Source organism: Panicum virgatum, chromosome 7K (assembly GCF_016808335.1).
Source record: "Panicum virgatum strain AP13 chromosome 7K, P.virgatum_v5, whole genome shotgun sequence".
Taxonomy (NCBI): domain Eukaryota; kingdom Viridiplantae; phylum Streptophyta; class Magnoliopsida; order Poales; family Poaceae; genus Panicum; species Panicum virgatum.
Window position 1 is genome coordinate 10,947,054 of NC_053142.1, and position 17,146 is coordinate 10,964,199.

At 41.8% G+C, this 17,146-nt stretch overlaps 1 protein-coding gene across 2 annotated transcripts; it reads left to right on the plus strand.

Moving 5' to 3' along the window:
• The first annotated feature begins 4,017 nt into the window (after nucleotides 1-4,017).
• On the plus strand, nucleotides 4,018-14,677 carry LOC120639780 (pumilio homolog 1-like). Of its 2 annotated transcripts, XM_039915666.1 has the most exons (10): nucleotides 4,082-4,552; nucleotides 6,447-6,784; nucleotides 6,842-7,510; nucleotides 7,590-7,731; nucleotides 7,802-7,909; nucleotides 11,350-11,562; nucleotides 11,645-11,755; nucleotides 13,585-13,770; nucleotides 14,000-14,174; nucleotides 14,276-14,677. In XM_039915666.1, exons 1-10 carry the CDS (start codon nucleotides 4,310-4,312, stop codon nucleotides 14,350-14,352), a joined length of 2,262 nt encoding a protein of 753 aa, XP_039771600.1. In that variant the 5' UTR covers nucleotides 4,082-4,309; the 3' UTR covers nucleotides 14,353-14,677. The 2 variants fall into 2 exon arrangements, with proteins under 2 accessions (XP_039771599.1, XP_039771600.1); XM_039915665.1 differs by having other exon boundaries at nucleotides 4,018-4,552; nucleotides 6,447-7,510.
• Nucleotides 14,678-17,146: the final 2,469 nt, after the last annotated feature.

A 17,146-nucleotide genomic window follows, 5' to 3' on the forward strand; every position in this document is an offset into this window, starting at 1 on the left:
GTGGGGGTATGTTGGCGGCCATTATACGCCCATTTTGGCCACCAACCATTGCCATCAATGAGGGAACTTGAAGTAGTTTGGACATAAAGTTTTATTTAAACTAATGAGTTCCACGAGTTTTGTGTCCCAACATGTTTTGCAAGGAATACAGGTAACATGGAACACAAATACCATTATTTGGTGAAGTAGTATACAAATGAAGGTTCATTCAGACGTCTCGGTACAAATGACACTCGGGCATGGTACAAAAGTTACTCAAATCACATATTTGACAGAACCATGTTGAACCGAGATGATCAAAATGGACACTTGGATGACCCAATTCGGAGTCCGGACGAAAAAGTTACGCCTCCGGGAAGATCACCGACACGGCCCTGTCAGGCCGGTCGGCCTGACTTAGGCCGGCCGGCCTGGCACCTCCCCAAAACACTTGCCACTCATTATCATAGCCTTGGGGACTCACCAATGGACCCCCAAACACTTGGAGGCAAGCCAAGAGTGAAAGTAAGACCGAAAGGCCTCAAATGCCCCTCCAATGGGCTCCCGAAATGGCCGTTCGATGTTGGGATGATCATCCAAGCTTGGACCTGCACATGCATGCAAGGAAACACAAAGAGAATCAATGCCAACCACTAGATGGAAGTTAACACAAATGGAGGGATGGATGACTTTGTCACATGGATCAAAAGGCCCACCTTCCGCATGAAGAAACGCCCAACCACCTTGGGAGAGCAACACCACACCGTCCATCACATAATGGCGGTTGATCCGACGCCTGGGGAGAGAATCCCAGGCCAGCCGGCCTCACCTAGGCCGGCCGGCCTCACTTTTCGGCCGATCGGACCAAGTCAAGTTGGAGGTTGTTTCAACCGACGTTGCAAGAAGGAATATGGGGTGTTCGATCGAAGGTTGATGGATCAAGAGGCCGGCCGGCCTGACATTTCCACCCCACGTGCTCAACTTAGTGTGGAAGTTACCTCAGCCGACCTACTTGCATAAAATGCACGCGCTAGCTTCAGCACCGCCTTGGAAGAACTATAAAAGGACACCCACACCTCACTTCCAAACCACGGAGAATTGGAGCAAGTCCAAGGCGTAGCGTAGCGCTCCACATATCTTTAGAAAATAGGGAGAGAGGTGAGGTGAGAGTCCGGAGAGGAGCCAGAGTGTCGACCCCTCTCCAACTTTGTGCCTCCGAGAAATGAAGCTTCGGTTCGAGTAAGTTCCTCCTCTTTCGTCAGTAATATTGTTTTCTCTCCTTTACTTGAATACTTGGTCTCTCTAGTTGTGGGATCCCTTGTCTGCGTGGGTAGCAAGTTCTATCCATTTAGGGTTTCTTCTTGCCTTAACGTGAGGCAGAAGTCAGTGACTTGATAGTGTAGGTGTGGTGCCTAGGCTTGATAGTTACCTTGGGTTGTGTTCCATCCCACGGAACCGCTGTGGTAGACGGCAGGTGGTGACAGCCCTGTTCGTCCTTTGTAGTCCACCACGTTCAGGTGCTTTCATAGCAGTAGTTGCCGGCTGCCGTTGGACTCCCTTCTCATCCCTTTCTGTGTCCTTCCCTGAGGCCGCCGAAGCAACTAGAGTACAAGTCAAGTATTCCTGTAGGAGTAGTTAGCAAGACGACATTATATTACCTCTACCAATCTTATCTGGACATCTTCACTCCCGTCATATCCCCTGGATAAACAAGAGTCACTACTAGTACACTTCTCGTTCCTCGAGGATTCGATAACCTGGAATACTCCAAGGTGAAAGCTACATCGGTATCCGTACGCTTGCGGATTTATCTATAAGGCTAAGGACTGCCAACAGTGCTTCCCTGAGGAAAAATACGATACCCTGGAATACTCCAAGGTGAAGTACTACAGCGGTGATTCTATGCGCTTGCGGAATTAATATTCTATTGGGCATAAGAAATGCCAACAACCCACAACCCTAACACGTGGACCTTATGGTTTCAGTCAGCACACGTGGCTGCCAGCTAGACATACTAGACCAGTTAACTGGGGCCTACAGTTGAACGTGTTACCCCACGTCAGCCTGCTCTGCCCGCACCGGTCAAACCTCTCGCAACGGACTCGCGTTAATATAGTTGACCAGCTACCATTCCATGACGAATCGCCCCGGTCTGGTTATATGACGAATCGTCACACATGACAGCCGGCCTGGTTCTATGACGAATCTCGTCGATCGCAAGCAAGGGGACTAGATGGCGAATTTTTTTGTGACGATATGAAATATTGTTTTGTGACGTGTGTTTTATTTTCGTCATAGTTCCACAGGTGCTGAGGGCTATGCCAATGAACTATGACGGAACCCAATGTGTACTGTGACATGTGTTTTGATTTTGTCACGGTTGCGTAGTGTCCGAGGGCTGACGACGAAGAGCTATGACGAACCTATATCTTTTTGTCATAGATGTGGTCTGTTCAATGACGAAGCTAAAAACGTCAAGTGGAATAACGTCATGGATGCTACTATTTCTACTAGTGACTTGACGCAGAAATAAGAGAAGCCATCGCACATCGAGGGGCTCCCATCTACGTCAACTACTCGTCAGACTCTAGGTAGGATGCTTTGCCTTTCCTATGCAATCATTAGTGTTTGACGATCACCTCTACACCACATGGCCTCTTCGTGTACTGCAAGGGCATGGAGCCCTCCAAACTACTTGAAGACGACATCGCCTTGTGACTTACACCAATCGTTTAATGACATATACCAATTAGTTATGTCTCGTCGAGTATTAGTATACTTAGGGTTATTGTATTGACTCTATTCTAGGTTGTGTGTTCGTTGACTTTGAGGAACATGTTCCCAAGATTTGGGGTGGATGTCACATTCTTGAGGATTGGGTTCTAGCTTCTCCATGAATGGTACTTCGCTAGCCTCATATTGTTGGGACAAATGTGAAGTTGAGTTTTGAACTCTTTGATTCCGCCGTTCATGTTGGACTTTGTTATTTATATAATTATTAGTTTATTTATGTAAATATTTTTCATGCTTCCATTATCTGCATCTATCTTCGTATGAGAATATTGATGTTTGTTTCCATAGGTTGTTTTGCTTAAAACTGAGCCATTGAGATAAGCCATTAATTCTGATGTGGCTGTCATACTTAATTTCAGTTTAGTTTGGCAATTCTGCCACACTAGAATCGAATGTACCCTCGGGAGGCAACACCTTCTGATTGGTCGTCCAAATGTAATTGACGTCAGCACTGCTACTTGGACATCTGACTATAGAAACCCATTAAAAATGGCATGAATGTGAAGTTGCCAATGGAAGACATTTAACATTGACATCTGCAGATTAGCTATCACCATTGAAGGTGGCGATGGCAGATACCTGAAGGTTAGGCGGGGGTAGGGCCTCCGTTTCCTAGATGGGTGGGTGGGGCGTGGGGAGGAAGGGTTGTTGGCAGGATGCGATGCTTGACTCGACATAGATGAATAGCTTCTATCACAACAAACTAGTATTGAAATAAGTAAGAACTCAGAGAATCTCCGAGAGTCCTTTTCAATTTCACTCTTTAAATTATTATTTGGAGAACCTTATGCATAGAACTTTCTTTTATATATTTTCACTCTCTAACAGCTTTTTTTTTATCAATTTCACTCTAAATTATTATTTGGAGTACCTTCTGCATAGCACTTGCTCTCTATATCTCATGTACACTCGAAAATCTTTTTCGTTATTTATCATTGGCTAGCAAGAAACGCGGAATGGAGGATGGCTTTGGATAAGCATTTAGAGAAGCTGTTAGAGGGTAGTTTTTCATCAAAATCTATATAGAAAAGATACACAAAATTTTTTAGAGTTGCTCTCAGTTTGCATGGGTACTCCTAAATTATAACAAGCAACATGTAGAAACAATACACTAGCCCTTTTGGAGTTGCTATCAGTTTGCACGGTACCTATTCAAATGGAAATTTAAACTTTTCTTTTCTTTTCTCGTCAATTATGGAGAGTGTACCTCTCTATCTATCCATATCTATGCAACCTTGGATGTTCAAATCTAGAAAACCAACCAACACGCCTTCCTCCCAGACGGAATCGCATTCCCCTATCTCCCGCTTTCGCAGCTCCGAATCCTAGTCCCGCCGCCGAGATTTCCATTCCATACCGGGCCCCTGCAAAACCCACAAGCCCAAAACCCCGAAAACCCTAACCCTAAGAAAAGGCGCCGCCACCCACCCGTGCACCCATTTGTTACGCGCGGCGCGGTCCCTGCGGGTGGTTTCGTTCAAACCCAACCCAATTTTTCGCCAGAGCGCGCAGGGGGCTGCGAGAGGAGGCGGAGGAGATGGCTCCCTTCGGCGACGGAGGCGGGGATGGCGAGGCGGAGCGGGCTTGGGATCCGCTGCGCAGCGGCAGTGCGCCTCCGACGATGGAGGGCGCGGCGGCAGCGGCAGCGGCGGCGGTGGCGGCGGATAGTATGTTTGGCGGCGGCGGCGGCGGGGCGTCGTTCTTCTCCGGGATGGACGGACTCGGGTTCGGCGCTAGGCTCGACGAGGTCAGCAGGCGCCGCGGGGCCGCCGGAGCGCAGGTGAGGATGTGTTGCTGGTCTTGTGCTCATTGATGCTTTTGGTTTGTTCGGGGGGTGTAGATTAGATTGGTAAGGTTGGGGGTTGCGTTCGATTCCTCCTTCGATGAGTTTTCTATAGCTTCGCAGATTGCTCTAATAATTTTGTAAATTGTATAGATGCATCTCAGGGTTGCTGCTTGGATTATGTCATTTTTCTTGTGTTCTTTGCTGGTTTGGTTCGGATTCGTATTTTCTGCCTGTTGGATCGATAGGTTACGGTTTGTCTGTGCATTGAAATTGGTAGGAACATGAAAGTTTTGATCTTTAGCGTTTGTTGGTTTTCCTTCGATCCAGAAAAAAAGATCGTATTTGATCAGCATTCCGTGAGTTCCTGCGTGCGCTTATTTTTGTCTTTTAGATTAGAATCCTAGGATGTCTTTTATTTGGCGGATATTTCGAGGTTCTTCCGTATACACAAATCAATATTAGTATCAGCGATACTGGAAGCTACATGGCGCTCATGATGTTTGCCATAGTATTATAGATTACTGGCCCTTAGGAATTGTGTTTTCTGTGCCCACTTTCCATGTTCAGGACTTCAGATGGAATAGTTTGCTCGGATTTTAACTCACCAAGATTATCTTTGTAATTAATTCGAGAGTAAAATCTTCAATGTTGCAAGGGACACATTTTTTTTCATCCAGTTCGACAATTATTATGGTTCTTAGATAATCTGGCTGTACTTTAGCCCATATCTATTTCTGTCTTCATTTTTTAGACTAAAAGCCAGTATGGAAGCTTATACGACAGTCAAGGTGTTTTTAAGGTATAGTCCTCAGTTCAAAAGTTTGTAATGGCTTCTGCCTATTTCATGACTAATTTTTTCTGTAAAATCATAAAACCTTTTTGAACAATAAAAATCGGTGTAATTCTGCTGCTAGCCTTTTCTTGTTAAATTATATTATGGTTTAAACGCCAGAGGACAGATGTCAAGTAATTGGTGTTCCTTGGTCGCTAACACTAACCTCTTGGGCAGCTACTTAGCTAGGCCTTGTGTGCGTGTGTGGAAGGGTTGGGGTTCTGGATTGGTATGCAAATGGAGAAATGTGTGGAAGGCTGTGCGGAAGGGGGAAGCCAGGGGGACTCCTTGTTTCCTTTTTTGGTGCATAAAGGGTTGGGGTTCTGAATTGGTTTGCCAGTGGAGAAATCAGTTTTGAGCTGTCCCTATCGCTGCTTATGGCAGGCCAGCTTGCCGTAGCTGCTGTTGTCGACTGACCAGCGCCTGTGCTCTGGTGGGTACTACATTTTCGTGCTTGGAGAGCCACTTTTTCAGTCTGTGGATTAGATTTCACAAGAAGATTGTGGGAGATGTAACGGGGTGAGTGGAGTGGAGCTGTGGTGGCTGTTCTGTTGGTGTATGCAATAAGGGTTTGCTAAATGTCCTTTTCCTAATTGTTGTATTCTACGTGGTGCTCATCTGATGACTCATCTCATCACCTTGGCAAGGGAGCTCATGCTCTTTAAGGCTCGACTACTAGTTTTGCCCCATGCATGAAGGGTTTTTGTTACCTTACTCAGGAAGGAAATCAGTTGCAAGTTCTTCTGTATTGCTTAGAACTTAAAAGTTTCCGCTCTAAACTCAAAGTTTTCTTATTTGTTCTGGTACAGCTGTGCTATGGCTGACTCTCAATGTCACATTTGCATGCTATAATGATTTAATGTGCAGCAACAAATTCTTCATAAGGCCTTTTATCTCTCAGATTCTTTAGTCATTCTACATTGCGTAACTGTGTTGTTTTTATTTTCTTTTGTTGGAAGAACCTGCGGTAAGAAGAGGCAACAATCTACGTTTTTTCTAGCTTTTTTCATTATGTATGTCTTCAAAATAACTTTGGGTTTTATCTTTTGGCTTCAGGAACATTTTGGTAATTCTGCATCTTTATCTGTGGGACCACCAGGCCTCCTGCTTAATGGTACAGGTGACTTGGTTGAGCGGCAGTTTCGAAAGAGCAGAGTTCATAACGGTGGTGCTCTGGCGAACTACTCTACATTTGATATGGGTTCCCTTGGGACAGACATGGATCCAGACAATGCTGAATATCGCAGAAATGTCCACAATCGCTTCATGTCAAACATACAGAAGATGAATGTCAATAGGGATCTTAATGCTTCCTACATGTCTGATTCTGACCTTTCAGATGCTCTATCTGGGTTGAAGCTGTATAATAATAGAGTAATAGACGAATGGAATCATGGCGATGAACTGCTAGATGAACTACTCCAGCGTCAAAGAGATTTCTGTACTAAAATTGGTGATGATAACCGAACACCTTTGGTTGGTAATGTTTTTCGCTCACCTAGGTCAGATTTGTGTCCGCCACCAATATATGGAGATGGTATTTTACGCAGGCAGACCAGTGCATTAGATGGTTCCAATGTGTCAAGGATGAGTCGCCATCATTTAAACGATGTTGATCAGTTATCTTTGGCTGAACAGCTATCTATGATGCGATCTGGCAACTTGCCTAGAGGAGTTAATCTTTCTCGCAACACAGCTATGTCTAATATGATCAACCCCATGAACAATAGATACAATAACATTAGCATTAGAGACTTGGATTATGTTAGGAATCGAAGGGCGTTCCTCGAGGATCTACTTGCGCAAGAATATCTGCAGGATGATAATCTATTGTATAATGATAGCAGGATCCATCATGATGAGCCTCGTTTTCCCTGTGCAAGAATGCAAAGATCTGGATCCCATTTTCATCCCAACCCGAGGAACATCCAATCTCATGGTGATAGGCAACCACGGCTATTTTCCTTTAACAGAAAGGCAAATGGTAGAAATATGGGATCACAGTTCTACCATGATAATACATTAGCAAACTACCTGGATGTGCCTTTGGATAATGCAGATAGAAGTGGTGCTGATTCAGTTGATCTCATTGATGTAATGGGCCATGTCAAGGAAGTTAGGCAAGTCTTTCTTTCATTCTGCAGTTTCAGTTTTCCCATTCAAATTTTCCTTGTCTCATTGGTTTCTCATCTAGTGCAGTATGGATCAATATGGGAGCAGGTTTATTCAGCAAAAACTCGAAAATGCATCACCTGATGACAGAGAGAAAATATTCCCAGAGATATTATCCAATGCGATTGCTCTAACAACTGATGTTTTTGGCAATTATGTTATCCAGAAGGTATGTCTATCCTGTTTTGATTATTTGCATTTCTTGGGTAAACCTGACATTTGGATTGTGATGTTCACAGTTTTTCGAGTTTGCTACAGAAAGTCAATTAATCCAATTGGCAGATCAACTCAAAGGTCACATTTTGCAACTCAGCCTCCAGATGTATGGCTGCAGAGTAGTTCAGAAGGTCAGTGATGTTTAATGCTTTGTATGTATATTACAGCTATGCCAACAAACCTGTGAACTCAGGGGCGAAGCTAGAGTGAAACCGAGGGGGGTGCGCCACTTTACCACAAAATTCGAAGATCTCTATATTTTAGCAAAGTCAGTTGTCGCGGTGACTGGTAAATGGTCATATAGATATTACGGATTATTTTTTTGCCGGGAATTTTGTCTTAGAGTTTCAAATTTCAGTCAATATTTTAGCCCAATTTTCGAACAATCGATCAAAAGTTTTCTTGCTTTATTTGTAATTTCACTAGAATTCCACTAATGGGAACCATAAGCATTGTGTGGGGTTGTATGGCATTCTAGGTGTTCTTTACCATTTTTTAATTTAATGATGTAGAAAAAATATAGTAATCTTAAATCTAGAATGAAAAAACATTAAACATGTACTCCTTGCAAATTTGAATGGTTTGTTTGAAACAAATCATACTCCTTCCGTTTCCTTTTGGTAGTCATATTTAAAAATATATAATTTATAATTGGTAGTCGAGTGTATTTCGTATGGGGCTATGTTTCGCCGGCTATGTAAATTCCCCAGTACCGTGTTTCATCTATCGAAAAGAATGGGGAGTAACTAGCATTAAATATTATGATAAAGAAGTTGATGCTTTTTTGTCTAGCGTGGTTGACCAAAACAGGCATGTATTTCCTACGTCTTGAAATGTAAGGCTTTGAAGGATTTAAAATTTATACTTAAATATAAGGCATTCTAGTTTTTTTTGGACAAAAAGGTATGACAACCTCTTTGAGTTTGGTACCAATTTTGTAAGAAATCAATTGCGGTGGGCAGGAGAGTAAAAAAAGGCATGCTAATCTCCTTAGTTTTGGTGCAGAAATTGAATAGCCGGTCCAAAATTAAGCAATTGATTAACTGAATAGTGTATTATTCAGGGTACATGTGTCTTTTCTCTACCTCTATAATCTATCTACAAAGATTTAGGATGCCTTATATTTTAGGACGGAGGGAGTAAGCTGTGGGGGGTGCCAGGTGGCGTTCAGCTATGTAGATGCTAGATGAATGGCTGGATGCCTAACCTCGTTGTGTCATGTGTTCAAATTAATACGCGCTAATGAAACACTAGCTGATTTAATGTGCGCTAATGACAAACTAGCTATTGTGATGCTTTAATTGGATTTGCCTTGGAAGTCGTCATGATGTTTTGGTGGCACGTGTGGGTGCAGGGTATTGGCCAAGGGGGGTGCATACATGGTAATTTTTTTATTGTTAGCACTGATTTTCGGTTTTGTCGTGGGTGCATTGGCACCCACTGCTGCCTTCGTAGCTTCGCCCTTGTGTGAACTTAATACATGAGGTTTTTATACTCTGCACTTTTTGTGTGTCCTGATTTTGTGAACGTGCAGGCAACATCTGCAAGGGCTCTTTTCCAATAGTAGTCCTGAATTTGGAAATTATAATTATAATTTTTGTTTTAAACCTGCAATTATATTATATTTATCCAAATCTTGGTATATATAAATTACATAATACATTTGCATAATACGTAATATATGAAGCGCACATCTATGGCTAATACAATTTTTCATGTAAATGGATTGAGTCTGCTGCCTACCACATGAATGTTTTTAGAAGCTCATATGAAAAGGGATTTGCTTATCACATGCATATAAAGTGATCAGCTGGCTGGCATGGATGCTTGATGACATTGCGATTTGATTCTGAAACTTTTAGCAAATTTCCTTATCCTTTTCCCTAACTTTCAATTCAAGGTTATTTCAAGCTTGATCTCTCCTAGGTTGAAGTGACATAATATTTATTCATTTACTATATTAATGTTGGAACATCTTACTTTTTATTTCCTCTTGAGGGGACTGCAATTAGTTTTTGTGTACTCCCTCCGTCCCAAAATACTAGTCATCCTGTGATTTAAAATTTGTCCCAGAAAATAAGTCGCTCTACCCTATTTAGAAAGTGTATGTGCATGCAAGAATCAATTAGTACCAAATATGGATAATATATAGGGGCAAATATGGTCATTTTACCTTCTTGTTAATTTGTCTTAGAATTCCTAGAATGACTTGTTTTATGGGACGGAGGGAGTAGAATACAATGTTCAAGAAAACGCTAGGCACTAGCCTATTGACTAGCGCCTAGGAAGGTTACACGTAGATTAAATGTAGATGTTATGCCTCCGTTTAGCATTTAATCTCGATTAAACGACGTTTAATAACATTTTTTTTGAACCTTGGTAGAATATAAATAATATTGCATTTATGTGAGACTTATCTAACAAAACTAATCAAGTCTAGTTCCAAGTTTTGTGGTGGTTCTGTGCCTCTTAAGTTAGTCTTAGACATTCTCTTCATTTCAATGTCATTGCATTGTTATGGAAGTTGCTTCTCTTAACTTTAGTTGTTTCTTGAAGTCTATCTGATTTTTGTCCTTAATTACTGATTCATCATTGGAAAACTCAAGGGTATAACAGATCATTAGATGGTTTTTGGTTTGAGGATTGGCCTCATCTAGGATGGTTCAGTTCATCATAGAAAAACTCGGCCGGGTGGGGAAAGACCGCCCCACCGGTATTGACTTTCAGAAGAAGCCTCGGCTTCCCCGACCGAGAAAATCCCCGAACCCTGGCCCCGCCCTGACACCGGGGCCGTTACCCATGGGAACCTGGGCCGTCCACACACAGTGCTTTGGCACCGGGGCCAGCGAGGGGATTTTTTTACCCTCAGCCTGAAATTCGCTCCCACGGGGAGTCGAACCCAGGACCTGAGGGGTGCCGCCAGGTTCCTCTAACCACTAGGCTAGAGGCCCTTTGGCGTTCAGTTCATCATAGGGCAATCCAATTTTGGTCATTGTTGCTTCATTCATCTTCAGTTGATATTGTGGTCAAGTGGAATGGCATGGTGATGGCTAACCTGTACATTTCTCAACTCTCAAGTCTGGCCTAGATCTTCCAGTTGTGTTTTCATGTCATTTATTACTCTTTTTGTTCACTTTGGTGACTATTGCCTGTTTAACTATGAATGTATGAACTTCTGTTGCAGGTCAATACACTTATTTTGTGTTTATGTTGATTTATTAATGAACTTGCAATACACACCTGGAATAAAAAATTAAAATCACTTGGAAATGTCAGCTTCCAGCTGCACTGCCTACATGGTTTTCATTGCCAACTTAATTTATATCAATTCTGATCTTAAGGAAGTTATGTTATGAGTTACTGCATATGCTTGAATCTCCTTAGCCTTGTTATTCCCATCTATTTGTTATTATCATCAAAAAGAAATTGTTGTCCTACTTCTGAAATATTATGACATTATGGGTTTTGATTTTTTTAATTTCTTTTGTTGATTTTCTGTGCCACTTCCGGTGGAATTTGATCTATCCCCTTGGTGCTTTATGAGATATTTGGTGATGTTCAATATTATCAGGTTTTGGAAGTAGTTGATATGGATCGGAAGATCAATATTGTTCATGAGCTCAAGAATTCTGTTCTGAAATGTATTGGTGATCAGAATGGTAACCATGTCATCCAGAAATGCATTGAGTGTGTTCCTGAAGACCGTATTCCATTTGTTATTGAGCCTATTCTTTCACAAATTCTTGTTCTCTGTACCCATCAATATGGCTGCAGAGTTATTCAGGTACAGAATGCATCATTATTTTTCTTAAAGAAGTGTTAGATTGATTGCATTTAGTAACTAACTACTAATTTCATTGTTGCAGAGAGTTCTGGAGCATTGCCATGATCCAGCGACTCAAAGTGCTATCATGAATGAAATTGTGCAGCAAACCTTCCATTTGACAGATGATAAATTTGGGAACTATGTTGTTCAAGTATGTTATTTCTTTCTATTTGTGCACGTGTTTATTTGAATATCTGGTCTTCTGTTTTCCATGGTGCACTGGTGCAATCACTTTTGGAACCCATTATGGCTAGTATTGGAATATTCACTTTGAAATTAGATTTTGAATGATGGTTTAAGCCAATGTGAATTTTCTTGACCATGATTCGCTTGCACGAGTTTGATTGTCTAAGTTTGTAAAAGAAATTTTATGTGCGTGTGCAACTTGAATTTAACATGCTATTGATTATGTTTGGTTGCTCACAATAGTACTACTATCAAGGAGTTAGCTGGTGTTAGTGGTATTTATATCTATGCTTTATTAGGTTATAAATACTAGTTGACCCTGATGAAATACAAGAAACATAATTAGGGAAAATTTAACATAAGATTAAATAGTGTCACGGGAGAAAGACTAGAATACTGTCTGAGCAACCTGGTCTGTTATTTCAATGACACTAGAATGTAACCCGGTGTATTGGTAGTTTTGCCCCATCTTGGAAATATTTGTTCTTTTCACTTCACAAGTCTGCATTATGTGATATGTCCTATTCTGTATCAATGTCCATGTTATCTAGTCGTCCGACTAATCGCGATTAGTCGCGATTAGTCAGGCTTATCGGTCCGGTGACCCCGATAAGGGACACCGAGTAGGTCTGGGCGACTAATTTTCTAGTCGTCCGACTAGTCGTCGACTAGTCGTCGACTAGTCGCGATTAGTCGCACGATCTGGTTGGAAAATGATCAGACTTGAGATTGTTTTGTGGGCTGTTTGAGTTATGGGCCTCGGCCGGTGATGGGCTGGCAAGGTGGCCCATTAGGTTTTTGGTATATAGAGGCTGAGAGACAGGAATATGGACTATGGGACAGGAATACAGAGTTCTGGACAGTTCACAAATCATCTCTCACAAATAAGTGAAAAATCGACCATTATTGTTGCCTTCATACTTGCTTTTTATTAAGTAATATGTAGTACATATATCATATCGGTCCTGGGACACATAGGACGACTAGGCAGACGACTAGGACCGACTAAGCTCGACTAATCGGCCTGATCGACGACTAATCGCGACTAGTCGTCTGATCGGTCCCATGGCGACTAGGTTCGACTAGACGATTTGAAAACATGGATCAATGTTGTGTTGCGTGGATCTTAAAAGATATGTTCATGTAAGACTTTAGGATGGCATCATCAAATTAAAACAATTTTGCCAATGATTTTTTTTTTGAAAGCACCCAGGAGCACTGGGGAATTATGTAAAAACTTAGTCGGGCATCCACGCTGACCGCGCGCTCAACGCAGATGGGCTTCCGGGAAGTCCGAGGACGCGCCTACCGAAATGCACACGCGCGCACACACACACCCCCACCCCACACACACCCACGCACCCGGTACCCTCTCTGGGGAAAATCCCCCGTGAGCACCGCACGCTCGAGCAGGCGCTCGAACGCGGGTGGGTTGGCTTCCGCACCTGGGGAGCCAACCACCCGAGCTAACGCTCGGTCTCCCAATGAAATTTGTAGTTCTCACCTGTTTGATGTATACCTTTGATCATTGGTTTGAATTAGAAAAATTTTGTCTATGATTTATCAAACTGTATAATGTTGGAGTTGTGAATTCCTGAAAATTGATTGTGAACTGTTACCACATAAAGAACAGAGTAGATGCTCAGCCTTCATTTCGGTTGGAATGATGGAACTTAAGCATTTAGTCTCTTAAACATTGGAACTTTATGCTGTGCTGATTGTTTGCACCTCGTATGAGCCTTCGCCTCTTGTACTCTCATGGTTTTTGATGAATTTGTTTTCATAATTCTTTAGCATGTTTTGGACCACGGGAAGCCAGAAGAACGTTCATCCATTATTCAAAAGCTCTCTGGACAAGTGGTGATCTTGAGCAAGCAGAAGTTTGCTTCCAATGTCATTGAGAAATGTTTGGCTAATGGAACTCCTGAAGAACGTGATAGCATTATTGGAGAAATCATTTCTTCTGGTCAAACATTTCAGGTTCGTTCTAGTTGCTCAGCTGGTACATGACAGCATTATGTAGACAAACCATTCAACCTTTCCTATATTATTTTCTGTACCACAATAAAAGATGGTTAATTAACTTCATTTCACATATGTTGCTGATTTCATAAGAGCCCTGTTGGATATTATGCGTTCTGGCCTTCTGAGTGGTCAGCTAGCTGCTAGGTTTTCAACTGACACTACTAGACTTCCATTTGTTTTGCAGGAATTGATGAAAGATCAGTTTGGTAACTATGTTGTACAGAGAGTCCTTCAGACTTGTGATGACAAGTACCTAGAGATGATCCTTTCAAGCATCAAGTTACACTTGAGTGAGCTGAAGAATTACACATATGGGAAGCATATTGTTGCACGCGTCGAGAAGCTAATTGTTACAGGAGGTATTCAGATATCAGTTTTGCTGTATCACAATATTAAAAAATTGTTGTACTCTTCCTGGAACAGATGCTTTCCAGTTTCTAATATTTGTGTTTGATTTCAGAGAAACGAGCAAGGATGGTGTCCCAGAGTTCCCAACAACAGCAGTCACTGATCTGTACAGCTGTAGACGCACTGTAGCTGCACGCTAATCTCTTTTTAAGCATCGACGTCAATATAACCAGCAGGAGGTGGTACGAGTAATGTGGAGATTATGTTTTGAACTTTTGATACATGGTTTCATAGGGGTACTTAGGTGATACTCTAGGAGTTGTGTCCTGTATATAATCAAATGTTTTTGGCAGCTTGAGTAGTTAGTTGAGGATTAGGTTTTCGGCACTGTAAATCCTTTTGGCCATGTACAAGTCTACAGTGGATAATAGATGTACATTGTGCTGAACCTTTAGTTTTTGGTAGATAAGCATTGGTATGTGGAGGGTGCCATGTAATATACTCGTTTTCTTCAGAACGGAGGCAGGGTTTCCATTGCCGAACTCTTTTGGCACCTGTCCTTTTGGTCCACGGTGATGTAGTGTATGGTTTGCTCACTTGGACCAAAACTTTGTGTTTACCAAACATACCCAACTCATTCTCTATCCTAATATCATCTAGCCGATTAGGATGGAGAATGATCTGGTGTAGGTTTGGTTTGAAGCCCTATCTTGCCCTTCCAAAAAATTGGCGCCAGTCAATTCAATTGGTCAGCTTTTGTCAAGCCCACGCTAGCTCATGCAAGTTGGTTCTTGCCAACCCACAGGCGAAATTAGACAGCGAAAAGTAACGCCAAATATTTAGCTAATGGTGAGCTCAGATTTGGCAGGGCACAAGCATGCAAAAACCAAACACGAGGGATGTTAGAGGTTTACAATATTTGATGCTGCTAGTAAAAAAGTAAGTTTTTGCAAAAGGGCATGTAGTCTAGCGGTTACAAGAGTTTTTTATCACCTCAGGTCCTGAGTTTGACTCCTCTTGGGAGCGAATATTTTAGCATTTAATGGTTTTGTGCTTTGAATTTGCCGGCTTTCAGTGGTAGATAATGTTCTCATTGACAGCGAGATGTCTTAAGTAACTTGTCAATCTCGAGAATTTGCCGACTGAGTTTCCGAATATGCTTATAGGCGTAGGGTTTGTGCTTGTGCGATTCATAGGTGAGTGCGATTTGAAAAAAAAAAGTTAAAGTTTCTATGGTTCATTTTAGAAATTCATAGAACTGTAGACAACAATGACAAGACTTGTTAATCTTAAGGTTCAGCTAATCAGCCTCTCTTAGATGCTCGTACAAATAGGATATGCATGATGAATAGATTTGTAGTGATAAGTGTGGCTGAGTGCATGTGCGTCTATGCCTACACTGGGTTTTCCAAAGCAAATAAATTTTATGGATGTGGATGATAAACATATTTCCATCTACTGTGAAAAATAGTCTCATGGAGTAAGCATTGGTGGCTAGAGATATGTCCATGTCATCCCTTCTTATTTATAGCGCAAGGTACACACGTAGCATCGTTCCATGGAGCAGCTCTACTATAAGCTGATAACAAGACATAGCATACGTTCACAGCAGTGTGAAGTTCCTTTGCGAATCAATTTAAATGATAAGTAGGATCGTCTCTCTGTCCAGGCGGACTGCAAGGATCATAACGTTTATCGCATTTTGGAACTGCCTTCGCTTGTCCTTCTAGCTCAGCATGCTCCATTTGTGCAGCCATCATCGGAGGCATCTCTGCAGTGCAATTGCTGATGACAAGAAGCATGAGAACGGCGCACAAAACAATCTTCATTGCTCTTGGTGAGCCTGATTAACCTGATAGCATACAACAGTACTTTTGATAGTAAGTCATAACTCATAAGTAATAATAACATGATGATAAGTACCTTTTTGATTCGATCACACAAAATTTTTGCTTTACATATACCCGACAGTAACTAAGCTTAATACCATAAGCTTATGTAACATTAGGAATATATATATATATATATAATTAATATGTAAGATAAAAATTACTAAGACAAGAATGATACTCCTACGCACAAGCTACTGTCTTAAAATAGAAGAAGCCATGAATTGAGCCGAAAAGAAAATAGCTGTTGTTCAATTTTGATGCATACCTGCAGTTATGTAAGTCACTTGGCTGTGATCTTTGGTTGGTCAATATGTGTACGTTCCTGGCCCTCAATTTATAGAAGGTGTAGTACTGTTCGAGTCTCAAGTACTTTCTGACGTATTCCTTGTTCATACTCCAGTAAATTGACACGATATGCAATTGTGGAATGTAAAACATTATCTCTTGAATCTGAGATGATGGATGCGATCAATTCTTGTCTGCCCTCAAGAGTGGAGTCATGATGCTTGAGTCAGTTTACTGTGAATTTGCAAGGTGATGCAAAGGAGCAATATTTTGGCAATACCAAATGCTGAGATTGTAGACAGTTACAGCAAGTTCTTATTATGTGCAAAAAGCCCCAGCAAACTAGAATCATAACCATCCCGTGTATGTGGCAATCCCAAGATGAAATTCATACTAATTTCTTCCCATTTTCATTTTGGCACCTTCAACTGTTGCAACAAACCGGCTGGTCTCTGATGTTCTGCCATGACTCTCTCATACATATCACACAGAGAGCCACATCACATAGAGCCACATGAGCTGCAACATCACATTTCATACCATACCACCAATATCTTTCCTTCAAGTCCTGGTATATCTTAATAGTTAATACCGCCTTGGTGAATCTAGTAAGTTGAATCATGTGCTTCCTTCAGAATCATGCGAAGATTGGACATCTGGCACACATATCCTCATTCGGAACCACATTTTCCTATTCATCCTCAGTGTAGTCAGGTGCCCTGTCTGCTTTTATCAATTCCTTGATCGCCTTGATCCTGACATCCTCAAGTTGACCCTTCCGTATCTCCTTGTCAAGAGTTAGTTCT